The sequence below is a fragment of the Leptonotus elevatus genome, chromosome 1 (assembly GCF_054856555.1).
Source record: "Leptonotus elevatus isolate MCC_2025b chromosome 1, RoL_Lele_1.0, whole genome shotgun sequence".
Classification (NCBI taxonomy): domain Eukaryota; kingdom Metazoa; phylum Chordata; class Actinopteri; order Syngnathiformes; family Syngnathidae; genus Leptonotus; species Leptonotus elevatus.
The window spans coordinates 295,036-311,996 of NC_141239.1; the positions used below are offsets into that span (position 1 = coordinate 295,036).

At 48.5% G+C, this 16,961-nt stretch overlaps 1 protein-coding gene across 13 annotated transcripts in view; it reads right to left on the bottom strand.

Annotated features, from left to right (window-relative positions):
• Window positions 1–1,045: 1,045 nt before the first annotated feature.
• The window catches only part of dlg1b (discs large MAGUK scaffold protein 1b), a 45,467-nt gene continuing 29,551 nt past the window's right edge, over window positions 1,046–16,961 (bottom strand). For 7 of the 13 annotated variants that reach the window (XM_086097111.1, XM_086097031.1, XM_086097074.1 and 4 more), the window contains 20 exons: window positions 16,020–16,073; window positions 14,482–14,532; window positions 14,258–14,382; window positions 12,792–12,961; window positions 12,307–12,443; window positions 12,086–12,215; window positions 11,334–11,463; window positions 10,601–10,760; window positions 10,162–10,264; window positions 9,187–9,301; window positions 8,915–9,091; window positions 8,767–8,833; window positions 7,771–7,867; window positions 5,044–5,085; window positions 3,820–3,870; window positions 3,639–3,740; window positions 3,384–3,556; window positions 2,252–2,361; window positions 2,074–2,165; window positions 1,046–1,513 (listed from right to left, as the gene is read on the bottom strand). In XM_086097111.1, the coding sequence (XP_085953237.1) occupies window positions 1,407–1,513; window positions 2,074–2,165; window positions 2,252–2,361; window positions 3,384–3,556; window positions 3,639–3,740; window positions 3,820–3,870; window positions 5,044–5,085; window positions 7,771–7,867; window positions 8,767–8,833; window positions 8,915–9,091; window positions 9,187–9,301; window positions 10,162–10,264; window positions 10,601–10,760; window positions 11,334–11,463; window positions 12,086–12,215; window positions 12,307–12,443; window positions 12,792–12,961; window positions 14,258–14,382; window positions 14,482–14,532; window positions 16,020–16,073 (2,193 nt within the window). In that variant the 3' untranslated portion in view covers window positions 1,046–1,406. Of the gene's footprint in view, window positions 1,514–2,073; window positions 2,166–2,251; window positions 2,362–3,383; window positions 3,557–3,638; window positions 3,741–3,819; window positions 3,871–5,043; window positions 5,086–7,481; window positions 7,513–7,770; window positions 7,868–8,766; window positions 8,834–8,914; window positions 9,092–9,186; window positions 9,302–10,161; window positions 10,265–10,600; window positions 10,761–11,333; window positions 11,464–12,085; window positions 12,216–12,306; window positions 12,444–12,791; window positions 12,962–14,257; window positions 14,383–14,481; window positions 14,533–16,019; window positions 16,074–16,961 lie in introns of all 13 variants that reach the window. The other 6 variants (XM_086097040.1, XM_086097120.1, XM_086097021.1 and 3 more) reach the window with 3 other exon arrangements.

Here is a 16,961-nt window from a genome sequence, read left to right on the forward strand (position 1 = left end):
AACAAAGGTGACGTACTTTCGTCTATTATCGCTTTATGAGTGAATGCATATTGATGTGATTTGTGCACTTCATTCATTTGAATGTGTGCGCGTGTTCGTGCGTGCAGGCCTCACGTTGTGGGAGGTGAGTGACGTCACAGCAAGCGCAATCTTCAACGCAACCATTGGCTAAGGACCACTCAAAGGTTTGCAAAGACCTCCAACAATATTGCATGGTGGCAGTAAGAGAATACGACCAGCAGGCGGCAGCATTGTCACACCAACAAACCTTCCAATCAATTCATGGCTAGACATTCACTATTTTATTTTCAATAATAAAAAATGGACATATTATTGACAAGTCGTGTGTGTGTTGTTTTGCATTGTTTGTGTAAGCTTTTTCTTCATATATAAAAGTATATTCATGTTTTGTATCCACGGGTTTGTGTGAATATTATTTCACGTAATCTCCGTGTTTGATTTCAGGCTGGCATCAGGTGTGGTCGGACTCGAGTGTGCTGACGTCATCAGCAGCGCGCTTGGAGCTCAGCGGAGTTCATTCCGGTGCGCCGGTACCGGACGCCCGCTGCGTCACACACGACGCGCGTATGCTTGTTTGTGACACTCAAGTGTCACCGGCGGGCGGTGCCGGCCGTGCCCGCCCAGACCGCGACACGCGCAGGACGGCAACCGGCCACAACAGGGACTCGGGACTCGGGACTCGGGACTCGGGACTCGGGACTCGGGACTCGGGACTCGGGACTCGGGACTCGGGACTCGGGACTCGGGACTCGGGACTCGGGACTCGGGACTAGGGACTAATCTGATGCTGATGAGCTGATCATAGATCAGCTGTGTTGGAGAAGGGAAACATCCAAAACCTGCAGGACTCCGGCCCTCCAAGCATTTTTGAAAGTTTTGACGCTAAAAGTTGTGCTTTTATTTTTCAAGGTTGAATTTATTTCTCTTCCTGTTGTCTCAAGTGTGAAAGGTCAAAGTTGATCCCAGCGTGCCAGCAAGTAAAGATGGCGCTGGTCGTCTCCACGGAAACACAAACACAACACGCTTCCTGTTTGCGCTTTTATTTGGTTAAAAAAGAAAAATAAGACAGGAAGTGATCATATTGAAATCTTGTATGGTGACAATAATCATGAGCTTCAATATAGACTTTTTTGTTTTGTAGGAAAATAGGCAGCCGAGCAGGTCGGACTCGTCTCTGGCGCCCCCTGCAGGCCGCTCGCTCGTTTGTGAAAGCCGTTAAGCTGACTCCTCCCCCTCAGGTGGGCTCGTTAAAGGGTTAATGTGAGCAGAGGGAGGGGTCACGCCCCTTCAAGCTCCAAGGTTGGGGTGTGTGCGTGAGGAGGGGGAGGAGGGGGGGGGGGGTAAGGGGGGTCGTTTCCAAAAGCGGCCGGCGACGGCGATGGCGTTCACAGCTTCTCCTTGGACTGCACCCAAACGGACGAGCCCGAATGATCCTCGATGATCTGCTTGCTCTGCTCGTAGATCTCCTCCAGCGTGTCGCCCTGCACGATGGCTGCGCACGCACGCACACACGCACACGCACGCACACGCCGAGACAAGATGATTCTGCTTATTTGAAGATACTTATTATTTAACGATCACGCCGTCTTAGCCTTAGAATTTTCTTCCATTTTGCATAATTTAGTAATAAGATGAATGGAAAATTGTCAAACAAAAGTGCAATATAATAATAATAATAATAATAAGTGCAACTTTATTGTCAGCATTTTGTTCTATTTAGGAAACTCATTTTTCTTCTATCAAGTCGATGGCGCGTGTACCCCGAGACTGGGAGGTTGTGGGTTCAATCCCCGGCTGGCTTCAAAATGGGACACGCACGTATGAATTTTAAGGAAAGAATTGTTGCAAAAAGTCAATATGACTGTTTTTAGTTTAAAAAGACTTTTTTCAAGGCTTCATTGATTTGCTTCGTTTTCAAAATCTTGCAAGTGAATTGAATTTCAATTTTCTTGTTCTGTCCTCATTTTCTTATTTTTGTCTTCAATTTTGTCCTTTTTTGCAGCGTGCTCGCTTGCCTTCCCTTCGGACTTTTTGTTTTGTTTTGTTGCCAACCTGTGAAGTGTTCCGTGAACTCGTGTTCCAACTTGGCGGCTCGCTCGAACGTCTTCTTGCTTTGTTCCTCCGTCAGACGTTTGTTCATCTCCCTGACGCGCACACACACACACACGCGTGTCATTCGGGGTGTGTGTGTGTGTGTGTGTGTGTGCGCGTTGACGTGTGTGTGCCTTACATGATGTTCTGGACGGACTTGGGTTTGATGAAGATGGCGATGGGATGAAGCAGCGCCGCCTGCAGGCGCTTGATGGCGTTGCCCGACACGTCCAAGATGCAATGCTTACCCTGAAAGGCGCGCGCGCACACACGTTGACTTTCTCATCACGATGCAAATCATTTCTACACGTAATTAAGGCAAGTAGTAAAATGTGTGAAGAACAAATGTCCAACATGCTAAATCACGCCGTCTCCGATGTTGTCCAATTTCCATACTGTCAATGTATCGGATCGTGCGCCGTCAAAGGTTTCTCGGGAGGAGCAATATGGCGGCTCCGAAAGTGGACCGATCGGCGATGCGGTCGTTGACGCGCATCGGACCGGAGAGGAACGAAACGTTTCTCCTTTCAAATTGGAAATCGAAACACGGAAATGGAGCCGTTTTCTGATCTCGATTATCGGTTCATTTGACAGAAGTCGGGAAACCAAATGCGACCTTCGTTTGTTTCCCCTTGAGCTCGTTTTCGATTCGGTCGAAAGACATTCTTCTTCTTTGGTGAAGTTCGGCACTTCATTTGGGGAGAGATTAATCTCCAAAATATTCACACAAAACGTTTGTGATTTTCATCCGCGATGTTCACGTCTTTTTCATTTTGGTGCCTTTTGCATGACTTTTGCTTGCGAGTTGCGGAAAGTTTGCGGATCGTCGCGCACGTCGTGACCACAAGCCACTTTTGCTTTATTGGCGTAGAAGAAGAAAATTCAACAGCAGAAGGAGTGAAAGCAAAACAAGCTCGGGAGAAACAAACAAAAGTCGCATTTTGTTTCCCGACTTGTGCAAAATAAACACAAAATGAAAATTCAAATGAAGACTCGATTTCTGATTTCCAATTTTAAACGAGAAACAGCTCGTTCCGTTCAATGGAGACAGCAACACTGCCTCCCTGTGGACGGCGGAGGAACGGGCCTTAGACACGTCTGAGAGCTTGTGTGTGCGCGAATATCTCGAACCCGCGTGATGTTGGTCTCAAAATATCTAGATATTGTTGCGCATCTGAAAAATTCACAAAAATGGATTTGTGGGAATCATTTGGAGAGAAACTAAAGCGAGCACGCGAGCCCCCGAAAAGAAGGCAAGATGCTGAACGCACCTTTTGTGCGACCTCTCGCACCGACTGGACGCTGGTCCCGTAGAGGTGGTTGTTGTACTGCCCCGCCTCGATGAACTTGTGCTCCTGGATGTCCTTCTCCATCTGCTCCCGGGACGCCACAAAGTGATAATCGCGAGCGTCCACCTCGTAGTCGCGTTTGGGTCGCGTGGTGTCTGCGAAGACGCGCGCCCAAGGTCAAGAACGAACCCAAGGTCGGACACGGACGGACGGACGGTCGGACGGCGCCGCACTCACGCGGGACGCAGGAGCCAAACTTGTCGGGGAACTCGGAGATGAGGTCGTCGTTGATGCGGTCCTTCATCGGCCCCAGGATGATGACGGGTCGCGCGTAGCCGACTGGACGAGACAAGATGGCGGCGGCGTCAGGCCGAGAAAGCGCGGCGGCGTGCGCCAAGGCGACGGCGCCACACGTTACCTTCCTGCTGCGTGACGGCTTCGTACGACGGCACAAAGTCGTCCGGTCCGCCTGCCGGCACAAAAAGACGTGATTGCAAACAACATTGAGGAAAACACGCAACGTTCCTCGGACGGACGGAAATCGACTCATTTCTTCATTTCAACAAGCTTTGCTGTCGTTTTCGGTCCAAAAGAAAAAAGAAAACATTTCCCAGATTGCGACGAAGGAACGCGTGCGCTGCCGGCAGGCGAACAAAAACACGACAGCGGCTTCCAAAGCGGACGAGTTCATTTGCTGACGTTTTCCTTCTTCTTGCTTTGGCAAACGTTTTTCATATATTTTGTCCATGTGGTCCTTTTATGGCTCTTCGTTTTTTTCATGCAGTGCTTTTGTTGCTATGAATTTTCTGCCATTTCTTCTTTTGTTTTTGGATATTCTGCTTCCATTTCACGCCTTTTCTTTCTGACTGGCCAAAGCGGCTGTGACGGAGGCACGCGCGCAACGTGTCGTCCTTTTCTGCCTTCTTTTGATTTGGGACATTTTATGGTTACTTTTCTATTCTGCCTTTTTTCAATTCCATTTTCTGAAATTTTACGATCATTTTCTGCTTTTCTTCTTCTTCTTTTTCGGTCATTTATTTTCCTTTACCTTTCATCTCTTATTTTCTGACAACTTATGTTTTTTTACATATTTTTTATCTACAAGTTGCAGACGACTCGCTTATTTGGTCGCTTATGTATTTTGGGGTATTAGCCAGAAGGACATCGGAACAAAATGCTCGTCCTTTGAGAAGCGACATCATCGAGTATGACTTTTATAAACATACACAATTATTTTTGTGAATATAATTTTTTAAAATCAGATGAATCACATCTTAGAATTTTGATTAATCACAATTAATGGCTTAACGCTTTTTAATCAAACCCCCGCCAAATCTGAAGAGCACCTGCCGGTTATGTGTTCATTCTTTGGACATTTCCTGTTCTGAGGACGATGATTTATTTTATATATTTATTATAAAAGTTATTTTGGAAAACACTTTTTTTTTTAGAACAAAGCTTCCCCCTTAAAATGCGACTATGACGGATTTTTGTTGTTTAAAAAACGTTTTCAAATGATAATATGCAACTTTTTGGGGGACGACTTCCTTTCTGGAAGAATTCCACTTTTTGGGGCGACAGAATGAAAAGACAGTGACGTGGTCACGAGGGTCACGGGGTCACGGGGTCAACAAAGACTTACGGCAGCTGCTTTCACTGTCGCTGGCGTTGGACGTGGCGTGTTCTGCAAGGACAAAGCGCAACGGCCGTCAGTCCCAACTTGGAAATATCGCATGGAAACCAACGCCAGCGCAAAAAAGGTCACACGTGAAACAAGTTTGCATTTTCTGCAGAAACAAACAAACCAAAAACAAATAAACAAAGTGCTGATCAGCAGGAGGCGGAGCCTGAAGGGCGGCCATCTCGATGGCGACGACATCCGCCGGCGGCCGCGAAGATTCCTGGAGGTGGTGAGGAAAGGGAGGGAGGGGTCGAGGAAGGAGGGGGCGGGGCCAGAGCGTGTCCGTCCCCGTCGGGACGTCCTGGTTGCCGTTCCGGGTTCGCCGTTTGATTCTCGACTTGGTGACATTATTTGGCCGCTTGAGACTCGCTAATGAAGCATATTGCGATAAACGCCTTCAAAAATGCAAGTGTGACAAAAAGGTTGTTTTCCTTTTACAAAAAAGCAAACAAAAACTATACAGATCTAAAAAGAGGTGCATGTCAGTGGTGAGCTCGTTGGACAACTGCTGACATGACGCCTGCCCTACGCATTGGATGGCGACCAGTCCTTTTTTTGGCCTACATTTACGAGGGATAGACCGATGATCGGTGCCGATATTTGGCTTTTTGACAAATATGGTCTGTTTTACGAATCTGAAGGCCGATAAAGTTGACGAATGCTCAGCGAGACGTCGGCAACTTTGCTGACTTTTTAATGTTGTCAAGACAATTTGAAGACATTCAGAAAAAGTTGACCTTTCTGCAAACATCTTTTGAAACCGACAAACTACAAACTACAAACTACGACCAAAAACCCAAATGAGCAACGTTCGCATGCATTTGTTGCTGAGGAATACTTTTTCAATTCTGGATTTATTTAAATTTCCGCTTCATATTTTTTTTTTATATATGATGCTGACACTTTATTTAAAAAAAAAAATACAATTAAAAAAGAAATTGTAAGTGTTTTTTTCTACAGTCGAAAACTTTTACTTGCTTAGTTTTTGATTCCTGCCATTTTTGTTATCATTTGTGCACAAAGCTGTCAATTCCTTATATTTACATTTGAAAAGTTTTGATGTGAATATTTTGTCTTTCCTGCAAATGAATATCGTCTCGAAGTACCAAACGGGTCCATCCCTAACATTTACTCTTCTGTTGGCGGGCGACCGGTCCTTTTTGGACTATATTGATTTACGTTCCCAAATGTGAGGGGTGTGCTCACTTTTGTAAGATTGTGTATGTGGTCTGGCGTTGCCCGAGTTTGGGTGGCCGATATCGTTGGCAATATTCAATCGAGCCATTCCTGCCAAATGGTTTGAACATGTGATTCAATTCATTTGAAAAAACAATCAATGTCGTCGGGCGACATTTTTGTCCAAAAAGTTGAATCCAGACAACATCGGTGGCGGCCGTTCGATCCCCATTATCTGCGGCGTGTCCTTGAGCAAGGCACGCACGCCGATGTGTTGCTCCTCACACCGGTGTATGGAAGGCGCCAATGTTTGGCGGTGGTGGGAGGGGCCGTAGGCGCACGCCGGCAGCCGCGCGTCCTTGCGTCAGCCTGCCTTCCCGCCACGCGGTGTCGATGTGCACGAATAATGTCTCCGTTCCATCGTGAAGCGTCTTTGAGTGTCCAACAAAGCGCTCTATACATCCCATGCATCATTATTATTATTATTATTATTATTAATGGTGCTGGCAGAAATGATGCAAAAGAACGCACGTCACCTGGTAAGGAAGGACACAAACGCAGTGAGACGGAACTTGAGACTTTTTGACACTTGCCAATCCAATTGATTTTTTTCCGATGCCGTCTACGTGGATATTCAATCGATTTCCCATCAATCAGCGCCGCCTGTCGCGTGGACGCAGAATGGAAAGTGGGCCGGCCCCAAAAATAAACGTGCCGTTTTTGTCAACAAGCGTCGTGTCGCTCATGTTAGTCAATTGTGTCGCCAACGGATCTGTTGCCAAGACAACTCGTTATGTTGTTCCTTCGCCAGTAGAGGTCAGCCTTGCCATAGTTCCATGTGTGTTGACATATTTGATTTTGTCAAACAGAGCCACCTACTGGCGAAGCAATGTAAGCAGCAGCTCGACGATCCAAAGCCTGTATACGAAACGCAGTCGCAGCACGGGAGGTCCGAATAGCAGCGATTCCCTCTCTCAACATTGCTTTTCATTTCGGAGCAAAATATGGAAGTCAGAATGCTGATTTGTCTTTTGTGATTATTTGAAGTTTCTAAATGGCGAACGTTCTTTAAAACGGTAGCGCGTTGCTATTAGCCGTTAGCTGCTAACGTCAGTTAGCCTACATGTGCTACGCAGATGTTAAATACTGTAATGTTGTTGTTTTTATGTGTAATGGGGGGGAGGGGGGTCACAGGTGGGGAGGGGGGGGGGTTCGGGACTCACTGTGTCCTTTGGCGAGGAGGTCGACGGCGTCCTGAAAGCCACAAGAGAAGAAGAAGCACAAACAGGAAGTTACGGCGTCACAGCGACAGAGCGAGAGAGCAGACGCGATGCGAGAGAGGACGACGCCGTTTGAGCCGCTCGTGTCCAATTGAGAAAAAGAAAAAAGACAACGATGGGCGGCCTCGTCGCCATGGCAACCGGGTCGCCGGCTGATCTCTCTTCCTGTCGCTGACCCATGAGCACGCGGCGCCCCCCGGTGGCGGCTGCGAGCGGCGGGCGCCGTACTCACGCTCCACGTCGCTGCTGTCCTGCTCGCCGCCGTCGCGACTCTTCCCGAACAGGAAGGAGCGAGCCAACACGCCTTTTCTACGCTTGTCGCCCGACGGCTACAGGAAGTACACATGACAGGGACAGGAAGTACGGCGTCAAACCACCACTGACGCTCAAACTGCGGATGCTGACGGAAGGGCAGAGGTGATGCAGAGGAAGGACCACACACACACACACACACACACACACACACACACACACACACACACACACACACACACACACACACACACACACACACACACACACACACACACACACACACACACAAGAGTGCACATTCTCACCCGTGCACGCACGAGCAAGGTGTGAGAGATGCGCGTGCAGCCATTCCAGGGGAGACGAAAGCGTTGCCACAGCAACAGCGCAAACATGTGAATATTTGCCTATCCACATGTTTGGAATATGAGCGATGAAGAGGAAGATGAGGAAGACGTCCAGGTCAAAGGTTACATTGGGTCATGCGCTTGTCAGTCGGGCCATTAGCGATCGGTCGCGCCGCCGCCGCGATGCTCAAAGATCAGCGACATGCAGTTAAGATCAGCTGCGGGATGCTTCCGGCGCACGCGCGCGCGCACGCACGAACACACGCACGCACGCGCTCGTTAGTATGCGGTGCTAGTAGCTAGCATAGCAAATTGAACTTGAAAAACTTTGCGAGCATCAAACTTGAACTTACACCAGAATCCATCAGACAAACAGGAATTGATTCTTTTGACCCCCCTTGTCGCTAACATGCTAACAGAAAAGCTAATGTGACGTGCCAACAGTGGGGGCTAACGTGCTACATGCTAACACAAATGACATGCTAACCAAAGTGCTAACACATCAGCTGACTGAGACAAATGAGAGCTAACGTGTTAGATGCTAACGGCCGTGCTCATGTGTGAAATGCAAGCATTAGCGGGCTACATGCTAGGCCGCTAAGCGAGGAAGCGGGCGCGGCCCGACTCACCCCTCGTTCTCGAGACTTGGGGTTGAACTTGACCGTCTTCAACCGGGCTCGCTCTTTCTTCTCCACTCTGTCAACCAAATGAAAAGCGCTTCAAGTCAAGCCAACAAGCGTGCGCACGAGAGGACGCGGCGTGCACGTGGCGTCCCACCTCCTCTTGCTGGGGATGACGCCGACCTCTTGCACGTCTCCGCCGGCCGTCATGTGGCGCGCTTGCCACCACTCGTCGTCGGAGGCGTTGAGCACGTGCAGGATGTCCCCGAACTTGAAGTTGAGACCCTGACTCGGGAGGCCCGAGTCCCGAGTCCGGTCGTAGTCGAACAGCGCCCTGCGTTGGGACGCGCGCGCGCACGTCAGGACTTGCGAGAGGAGCGGAAGGTCGCGCGGAAGGTCGCGCGGCGCGTGCGCGGCGGCGCGTCTGACCTGACGTAGAGCGACCTCTTGTGGCTGGTCCTGAGCGATCCCGATCCGGAGCTGATGCTGCTGTTCATCATCTGCTCCCTCAGCTCGTGGATCTTGGCCTCGAAGCGGCCGTACTCTGCGCGGGAAACGGCGGCGACGCGTCAGGCGAGCGCCGTGGAATGCCACGAATTGCACTCGCCCGCGCTCGCCAAAACCACAATATGGCCAGATTGGAACGGCCACAATTTCCCTCTGGTGGTGAGTTTAGGAGTGCAGTTTCATTTTCATAGGGCATGTTTTGTCCACCTCCGGCGTGTAATTAGGACCCGCCCTCATCATCAGATGACGTTTGCGTGCCATCGAGTCCATTTGTGGTGGCACTCGATGCGTGTTAGCAAGTAAGTGCCTCAATACGAAGTGCGGTTGTTTTTGTCCAAAAGCACAATATGGTGGTTTTTAATAGAAGGAATTTTTGTAGTTTACAATATTTTCATACAGTATAATAACTTTTTTTTATTTTTATTTTTTTATATTGAACATCCCTAAATGTGCCGTCGAGTGGCCTCGTTTTGAGGATCTGCTCACGTCGAGTCCCGATGCGAAATCTCGCAATCCCACGAAACACAAATTCTTTCCATTTTTGTTTGAACAAAACGATCCCAACATTTTGTTTGTTTCGCCGATAAAAATGCAGGAAAGTCATTTCGCTGTTGAAATTGAACAAGGAAACGGCGAGTAATTCTGCCGGAATAATTAATTGCAGCGTCCGTTCGGTTTGTCGGTCTCCGCCGCCGCCATCGGCGCTTCTTGGCTTCGTCCTGCCGAAACCACGCCCGACTAGTCCGATGCAAACGTTATCAGCGGGAACGTTCAAGATTGTCGGGAGTTTGTGAACTCAAGCAACGAAATCATTTGGCGCAAACTGGCGGCGTTCCTCCGCAAAAGCGTGTTTGTGGCCGTGTTGCCGTGTTGCGTGCGAACGCGCCCGCCACTCACCCTCGGGCCTGTAGTGCGCCATGATGGTGACCGTCTGCCCGGCGTTCTTCAGCGCGGCGGCCGCCTGCTCGTGCGTGGCGCTGCGCAGGTCCACGCCGTTCACCTGCACGCACACGCAACAACGCGCACGATTAGCGCCGCTCGCAATCTCGGACGCTTCGCTTCTTTTGTTTGCGCACATTTTGATGTTATTTTCTTTTCAATGCATTTTTTATTGGTGTATCTGTAAGCACCTCATTTCACAACGTACCGTACAAAACGGTGGCGTTTTGGCCTGCGCAGACAATATATGAAAAAAAAAGATAGATCTATTTTTTCTAACCAGATGCACTCGATAGTGCAGAAAATGTTACTTGGTTTGAGAAATCCTAACCAAGTCCAAAGTTTTGGCGGAAGCGCGTCAGGCACGGTCGCAAGCACAAGCGGCGGCGTAACGTACGGATACGAGGCGGTCGCCCTTCCTCAGCTCCCCGCAGAGGTCGGCGGGTCCTCCGGCCAAGATGAAGGAGATGAAGATGCCTTCGCCGTCCTCGCCGCCCACAATGTTGAAGCCCAGACCTGTGGTGCCGCGGTGCAGGACCACCTTGCGGGGTTCCCTGCTGGAAGAGGAACAACACGTGCTGTCAAATATTTCAGTATTTGAGCATCCTACCAACGAATCATTGTGTATTCGGGGAAGCAATATTTCGACTTCATACATTTCACTTTAGAATAAACAAGCAAATATCTTAAATTCACATTTTGCAAAGCCGAAAAACTGCATTTTCAAACCAATCTACCGTCAATTGAAACTTCTTGTACGGCAAACAGAAGCTAGCGTCGTAGCATGCGACGTCATCAAGCAAACAGAAGCTAGCATCGTAGCATGCGACGTCATCAAGCAGGAAGAGACAAAAATGCAAAAGGCCTGAACTTGACGACACTTCCTGAGGTTTAAGATCATGTGCTCCTTCCTCCTCCATCATCATCATCATCATCATCATCATCATCATCATCATCATCATCATTTTCAAGGAAGGAGGAGTTGATTGACTTTGAGCTTTCCCGAGCCCAAATGTCTTTTCCTTTGGCTTGTTTTACGACAAACTGAGCAGCAGCTGCCGGCGGACCCCCGCCAACCCGCCCCCCGCCGTTACGTTACGCGCATGACCAACGTGCGCGCGCGCCGTTACCGTGAGACGTCGTCATCTCCCGGCATGCTCTTGGGCGTGGGTGAGAAGCGTCCGGACGTGGCCGGCGGGGCCGCGGGCTGAGACAGGAAATTGGGGGGGCTGATATGATTGTCCAGGTGCTGAGAGAACGCTAACAAGACACACACGCACACACAAGCGCACACGCCGTCAGGACCACCAACAACAACAACAGCGTGGAAGAAAAAAGAAGAAAAAGGAAGCAAAAAGAAGTGTAAAAAAACAGAAACCTTAACTAAGATAACAGCACGTTTGAAGTATTTGTGAGGCTTAAAACAAGCGTTTGAACCCACGAACCCTGAACTGGGCTTTCAAAAGTGCAATATAACTTAAATCCAGTAATAAGATAAGCGGGGAAAATACAAGTATGAAAACAATCAGACAAAAGTGCAATATAACTTAAGTGGTTGTATTTGTTCAGAAAATTGTTGTATTTATTACAGCTTGAAAAAAGTCAGCATGACACGTTTTGAGTCTCAAAATATTATTTTCAAGATTGCTGTGTTTAATACGGCCATCGTATTATTTTCTTATTTTTCAAAATCTTGCAGGTCAATTGAAGTCATAATGTTCGCATTTTACGATATTTCTTCTTCTTCAATTTGCTACTGTCCTTTTTTGCAGTGGGGAAGAAAAGAGAGAGAAAAGAACGAGAAAAATGAGCAATCAAAGAAAAAGTGGAAAGAAAAGAAAAGTGGAAAGACGAGCGAAGGAGGTTTTTGTGTGCAAATTACGGCTGTCGAAGGTGTCGGCGATGAAGACGTTGTTGGGTTTGGCCACTTGCAGGTAGACCACGTCGGGCGTGTTCTTCAAGGCGGTGACGGCGTGCTCGTGGCTCACCTCCTGCAGGCAGCAGCTGTTCACCTGCGCACGCACGCACGCACACGTGTCACGCACACGTGTCACGCACGCACACACGTCACGCTTCAGGCACGCTTCTGCCGGCCGCGCTCACCGCCAGAAGCTTGTCCCCGATCTGCAGCCGCGCGTCCTTGTGGGCGGCGCCGCCCTCGATGATCTTGGTGACGTAGATGCTGTTGTCGCCCGGGATGTGCTGGTTGCCCACGCCGCCGGCGATGCTGAAGCCCAGACCTAAAAGACACACAAAGGCCACGGCGTGCAGTCACGGCAATCCAACCATGAAGACGTCCGTCCGTCTGTCCCTCCGTCCGTCTGTCCATCCGTCCGTCCCTCGTCCCTCCCTCCGTCCGTCCCTCCGTCCGTCCCTCCCTCCGTCCGTCCCTCCGTCCGCCCGTCCGTCCCTCCGTCCGTCCGTCCGTCCCTCCGTCCGTCCCTCCGTCCGTCCCTCCCTCCGTGCGTCCCTCCCTCCGTCCGTCCGTCCCTCCGCCCGTCCCTCCGTCCGTCCGTCCGTCCGTCCCTCCGTCCGTCCGTCCCTCCGTCCGTCCCTCCGTCCGTCCCTCCGTCCGTCCCTCCGTCTACCTTTGGGTCCCTTGACCAGTTTGATGTCCATGACTTTGTCGCCCAGCGGCTTGCGGCGCCGCACGTACAGCCGCACCAGAGAGCCCGCCTCCTTCAGCGCCTCCACGGCGCGGCTGTGCGTCACGTCGCGGACGTCCACGTCGTTCACGCGCAGGATCACGTCGTTCACCCTGAAAAGCGGTGACACTTTTGACTCAAACGTACGGCAAGCTTACGCGACAGTTTTCATTTTCACAGGAAATTTTCATTCAGCTGAACTAAAATTCAACTTTGACGTCATCTGATTGTATTTGAGTTTGAATCCGATTTCCGTCCACTAAATTGACAATTTAGTTGCTGTTTTCCTTCAGCATACATTTCAGCTTTTATACACAAAATAATAACACGCCTATTTTGTTGAACATGTAAGACACATTTAACACGTTTACAATCAAACATGTTGAACTGACGATTATGAGACATCTTAAAACTTAGTTTTCACGTAAATAAAAAAAAGCCTGAGATTAATTGTAACAGCTGCACAATCAACGTAAACGTGTTTTGAACATGAAAAAAAGTGAACAGTTTGTGAGGTGGTTCTTTTCTCGCACCCGCGTTTCATTCTTTCCTCTGATCGGATTTTGTGAATTTGCGTCACTGCGTTGTTTTGGTTTTCGTCAGTCAATTTTAATTACGGTCATCGTCTTAATGAATGCTTTCCATTTGAGTTTTTGCTTCATTTTTGCCTGAAAAAAAAGAATAATTCCATGACAAAAAAAACGTGTTAGTTACTCACTTATATTCATATATATATATTTTTTTTTAAATGGAGGTCCCGCCTGCTAAAGAGAACCTGCAATGTTTACATCCACTCTCAAAAACCGCAATGATTGTCCCACATTGTTTTCGTATTGTAGACAATGTGTGTCCACTATATGCTAGATATAATTTCACTTTGTTTCATATTAAAAACAAAATTAAATGTTGTTATGCAACTTAATTTACGAGAGAGAGAGAGAGAGAGAGAGAGAGAGAGAGAGAGAGAGAGAGAGAGAGAGAGAGAGAGAGAGAGAGAGATACACAGAGAGAGAGAGCGTTGTGCAGGTGAAGCAAGGCAACCTGGGCTAAACAAACAAACAAACAAACAAACAAACAAACAAACAAACAAACAAACAAACAAACGTCTGTTTTGTGAGAAGAGTGTGTTTCGTGAATGTGCGTTTTGTAAACCAACTGGTCCCTCTTGGCAGCCATGTTGTCATGTTCAAACAAGGTCAGGTTTTGTTGGCAGCAATTTTCGACGGATTCGGTCCGATTTCGATCGATCTGATCCTCGAACTGGCTGTCGAAGGCCTTCAACTATGGATGATGTCATCAAACACGCGAGATGCGAAAGCCGAGGAGCGGCGGGTGAAGACGATCGTCTGACGCAGCGTTGCATAATGCAGGCGGCGCTGAAAAGGGCCGTGGGGGTGCGTAACACACACCTGAGGCGTCCGTCCTGCGCGGCGGCCCCCCCCACGATGACTTTGGTGATGAAGATGCTGGGGTCCTCGCCGATGTGCGGGTTGTCGATGCCGCCCGCGATGCTGAAGCCCAGGCCCGAGTTACCCTGCGCACGCGTCGCGTCATCATCATCATCATCATCATCATCATCATCATCATCACCATCATCATCATCATCATCATCATCATCATCATCATCACTCACCCTCTCCAGCGTGATCTCCTCGTACTCGTAGTCCGCCTCCGTGCCGTTCACCTGCGCGTTCCGTCAATAGACACAAAAACACGGCACACAGATTACTACTTCCTGTAAAAACATTTTTTTTTCTTTCTTTTACTAATTACACACACATTAGTTGTTGTTCCTTAAAACGTAGTTTCAAACTTCCTTTAGGTGTAAATTTGTGCTGTCAAAGTGAAAGCGTTTACCGATTAATTAATCACAAGAAATGATGGCATTCATTTAGAATTAACGCAGATTAATAATTTTTCGCCATAGAAGATCCTGTCGCGTGGCAGCGGATGATAATGACATGCATTCAAGTCAAGCATTTAATAAATGTTTGCGTATCACATTTAGAATATTTGTTCATGTCAAAACACTGGGGTCCTTTTTTTTCCATTTGAAATGATGCGAGTCATGAAGTGATCGGAGAACGAGGCGCGTGCGCCGTGGATCCAAAAATGGGGAAGACGTCCTCGCAACAGGAAATGAACACATAACCGGCCGGTGCTCTTCAGATTTGGCGGGAAAAAAAAATGTTGATAAAAAGCCTTTTCCATGAAGCGATTAATCGTGATTACAAAACAGAATCGTTTGACAGCTGTCGTGTAAATCTTAACTTCCAGTCGCTAAACTCGCTCCTGGTCACAACTTCCTTGAATGTTGCGTCCTGTCATTGTACTTCCTGTCATGATGTCCTCACCACAGACTTATCTTTAGCAAAAAGAAGTATATTGAAGTATACTGAAAATGATGTTTTGGAAGTCGACTCCGCCAAGTAAATGTGAAGTGTACTTGTAAGTAAACTCAAAGTCGACATACTGTAGTATATACTTCGAAGGCGCTCGCTAAGTAAGGAACCAAAATTCTAGGTTACATTTATACATAAAGCCCTAAAGTTCATGTGGCTGGATAGCCTCGACTCGAGGAGGGCCGGAGTCCTGCAGGTTTTGGATGTTTCCCTTTTCCAACACAGCTGACATATGATCAGCTCATCAGCCTGATAACGAGCTTGCTGATTGGAATCGGCTTGTGTCGGAAGAGGGAAACCTCCACACCGTGTGGCCTCGAGGTTAAAGGTCGCGACCTTTCGAAGCGGTGTACGAATACGACTTCTGTAACTCGCTTTTGGTGCATTTGCAAAAGCGCAATTCACGACTTCCCGTGTGATGTTTTCATTCACACGGAGATTCTTCATCACGGAAGCCGAAAGCCGATGCGGATCAATAACGCCTCCGAGCGATGACGTCATTAACAGCAATGAGGAAGCGCGGGCGGAACGCTTTCAGCCCGAGAAGCGCCGACGCGTCTCCGAATGATTTGAGAGTCGGGAAGGAGCGAGCGATGATCGCCGTTCATCGCTCGCTCGCACCGAAGACAACATTTTCCCTCCGAGGGACGCATACAGAAAAAAAAGGGAGTTTCATTTGTGACATACGGCAAATGTTTATATCGTTTAGAAAGGAACAAATAAAATAGTGACGGCAAAGCGCTACAAACGGAGGAGGCGTGACACTCACGTAAGGGGGCGTGTCCAGACTGTCTGCGTCGACCAGCACGGGAGGCGGGTTGGCCTGAAAGGAGGAAACACGTCAACTCGCTTTCCACAAGGTGACGAGATGTTCAGGTGAGGCCAACACGTGCGGGCCAACGTCTGCGGCAGCGGGTGCGAAGAGGAGCGGGCGGGCGGGAGGTTCCGGCCTTCGTCCCGCTGACCTCCGTTACGCAACGCCGCCCGCTGGCTGAAATGAGCACGCATCGAGCGCATTGATCTCGGCTGCTGCTTCACCGTCGCGACTTGACAAAAGCACACTCGAGCGCTTCCTGTTCGTCAGCCAATCAAGCTGAAAATGATGGACTACAAATGAAGGTTTCAATGAAGCGGTTTGGGGCCAGTGAAGAGAGAGAAGGAAAAAAAAGCTGGCAGAATTCTCACTTTAAAGTCAGAATTGCGAGAATAAAGTGAGAATCCTCTTCACGGGCCCTCGTCCTCTTTTCTTTTAGTGAGGCGGACATCCGGGATGAATCCAAAATCCAGAAGTCGCCAGACTCGCCAGACTTTTCTTTCCTCTTTTGCACACTGAAAGACGCTTCACACACGTTGTGGCACGTTTGGACAGCCTGCTGGCGCGAAGCCACAAACTGCACGGCAAGAGGGCGTGGCTAACAGTATGCGCTCAGGGTGCCTCCCACAACCGCCAAGGTCGTGACCTTCTTTCATTTAGTCTCAGTTTTAGTCCAGTTTCAATCACGCTTGTTAGTTTTTAACAGTCAACTTCATCCTGTTTTCATTTAGTCCATTTTTAGTTGACTATAAATTTTAGTACAACAAAACAATTTTATTCGTCAGCAAAAAGTGTCAACGTTTTAGTCATGACAATCATTTGACCCCTGTATATATATATATATATTTTTATTTTATTTTTTTTTGTCAGCAGATTATGTTGAACATTTGGGATGGA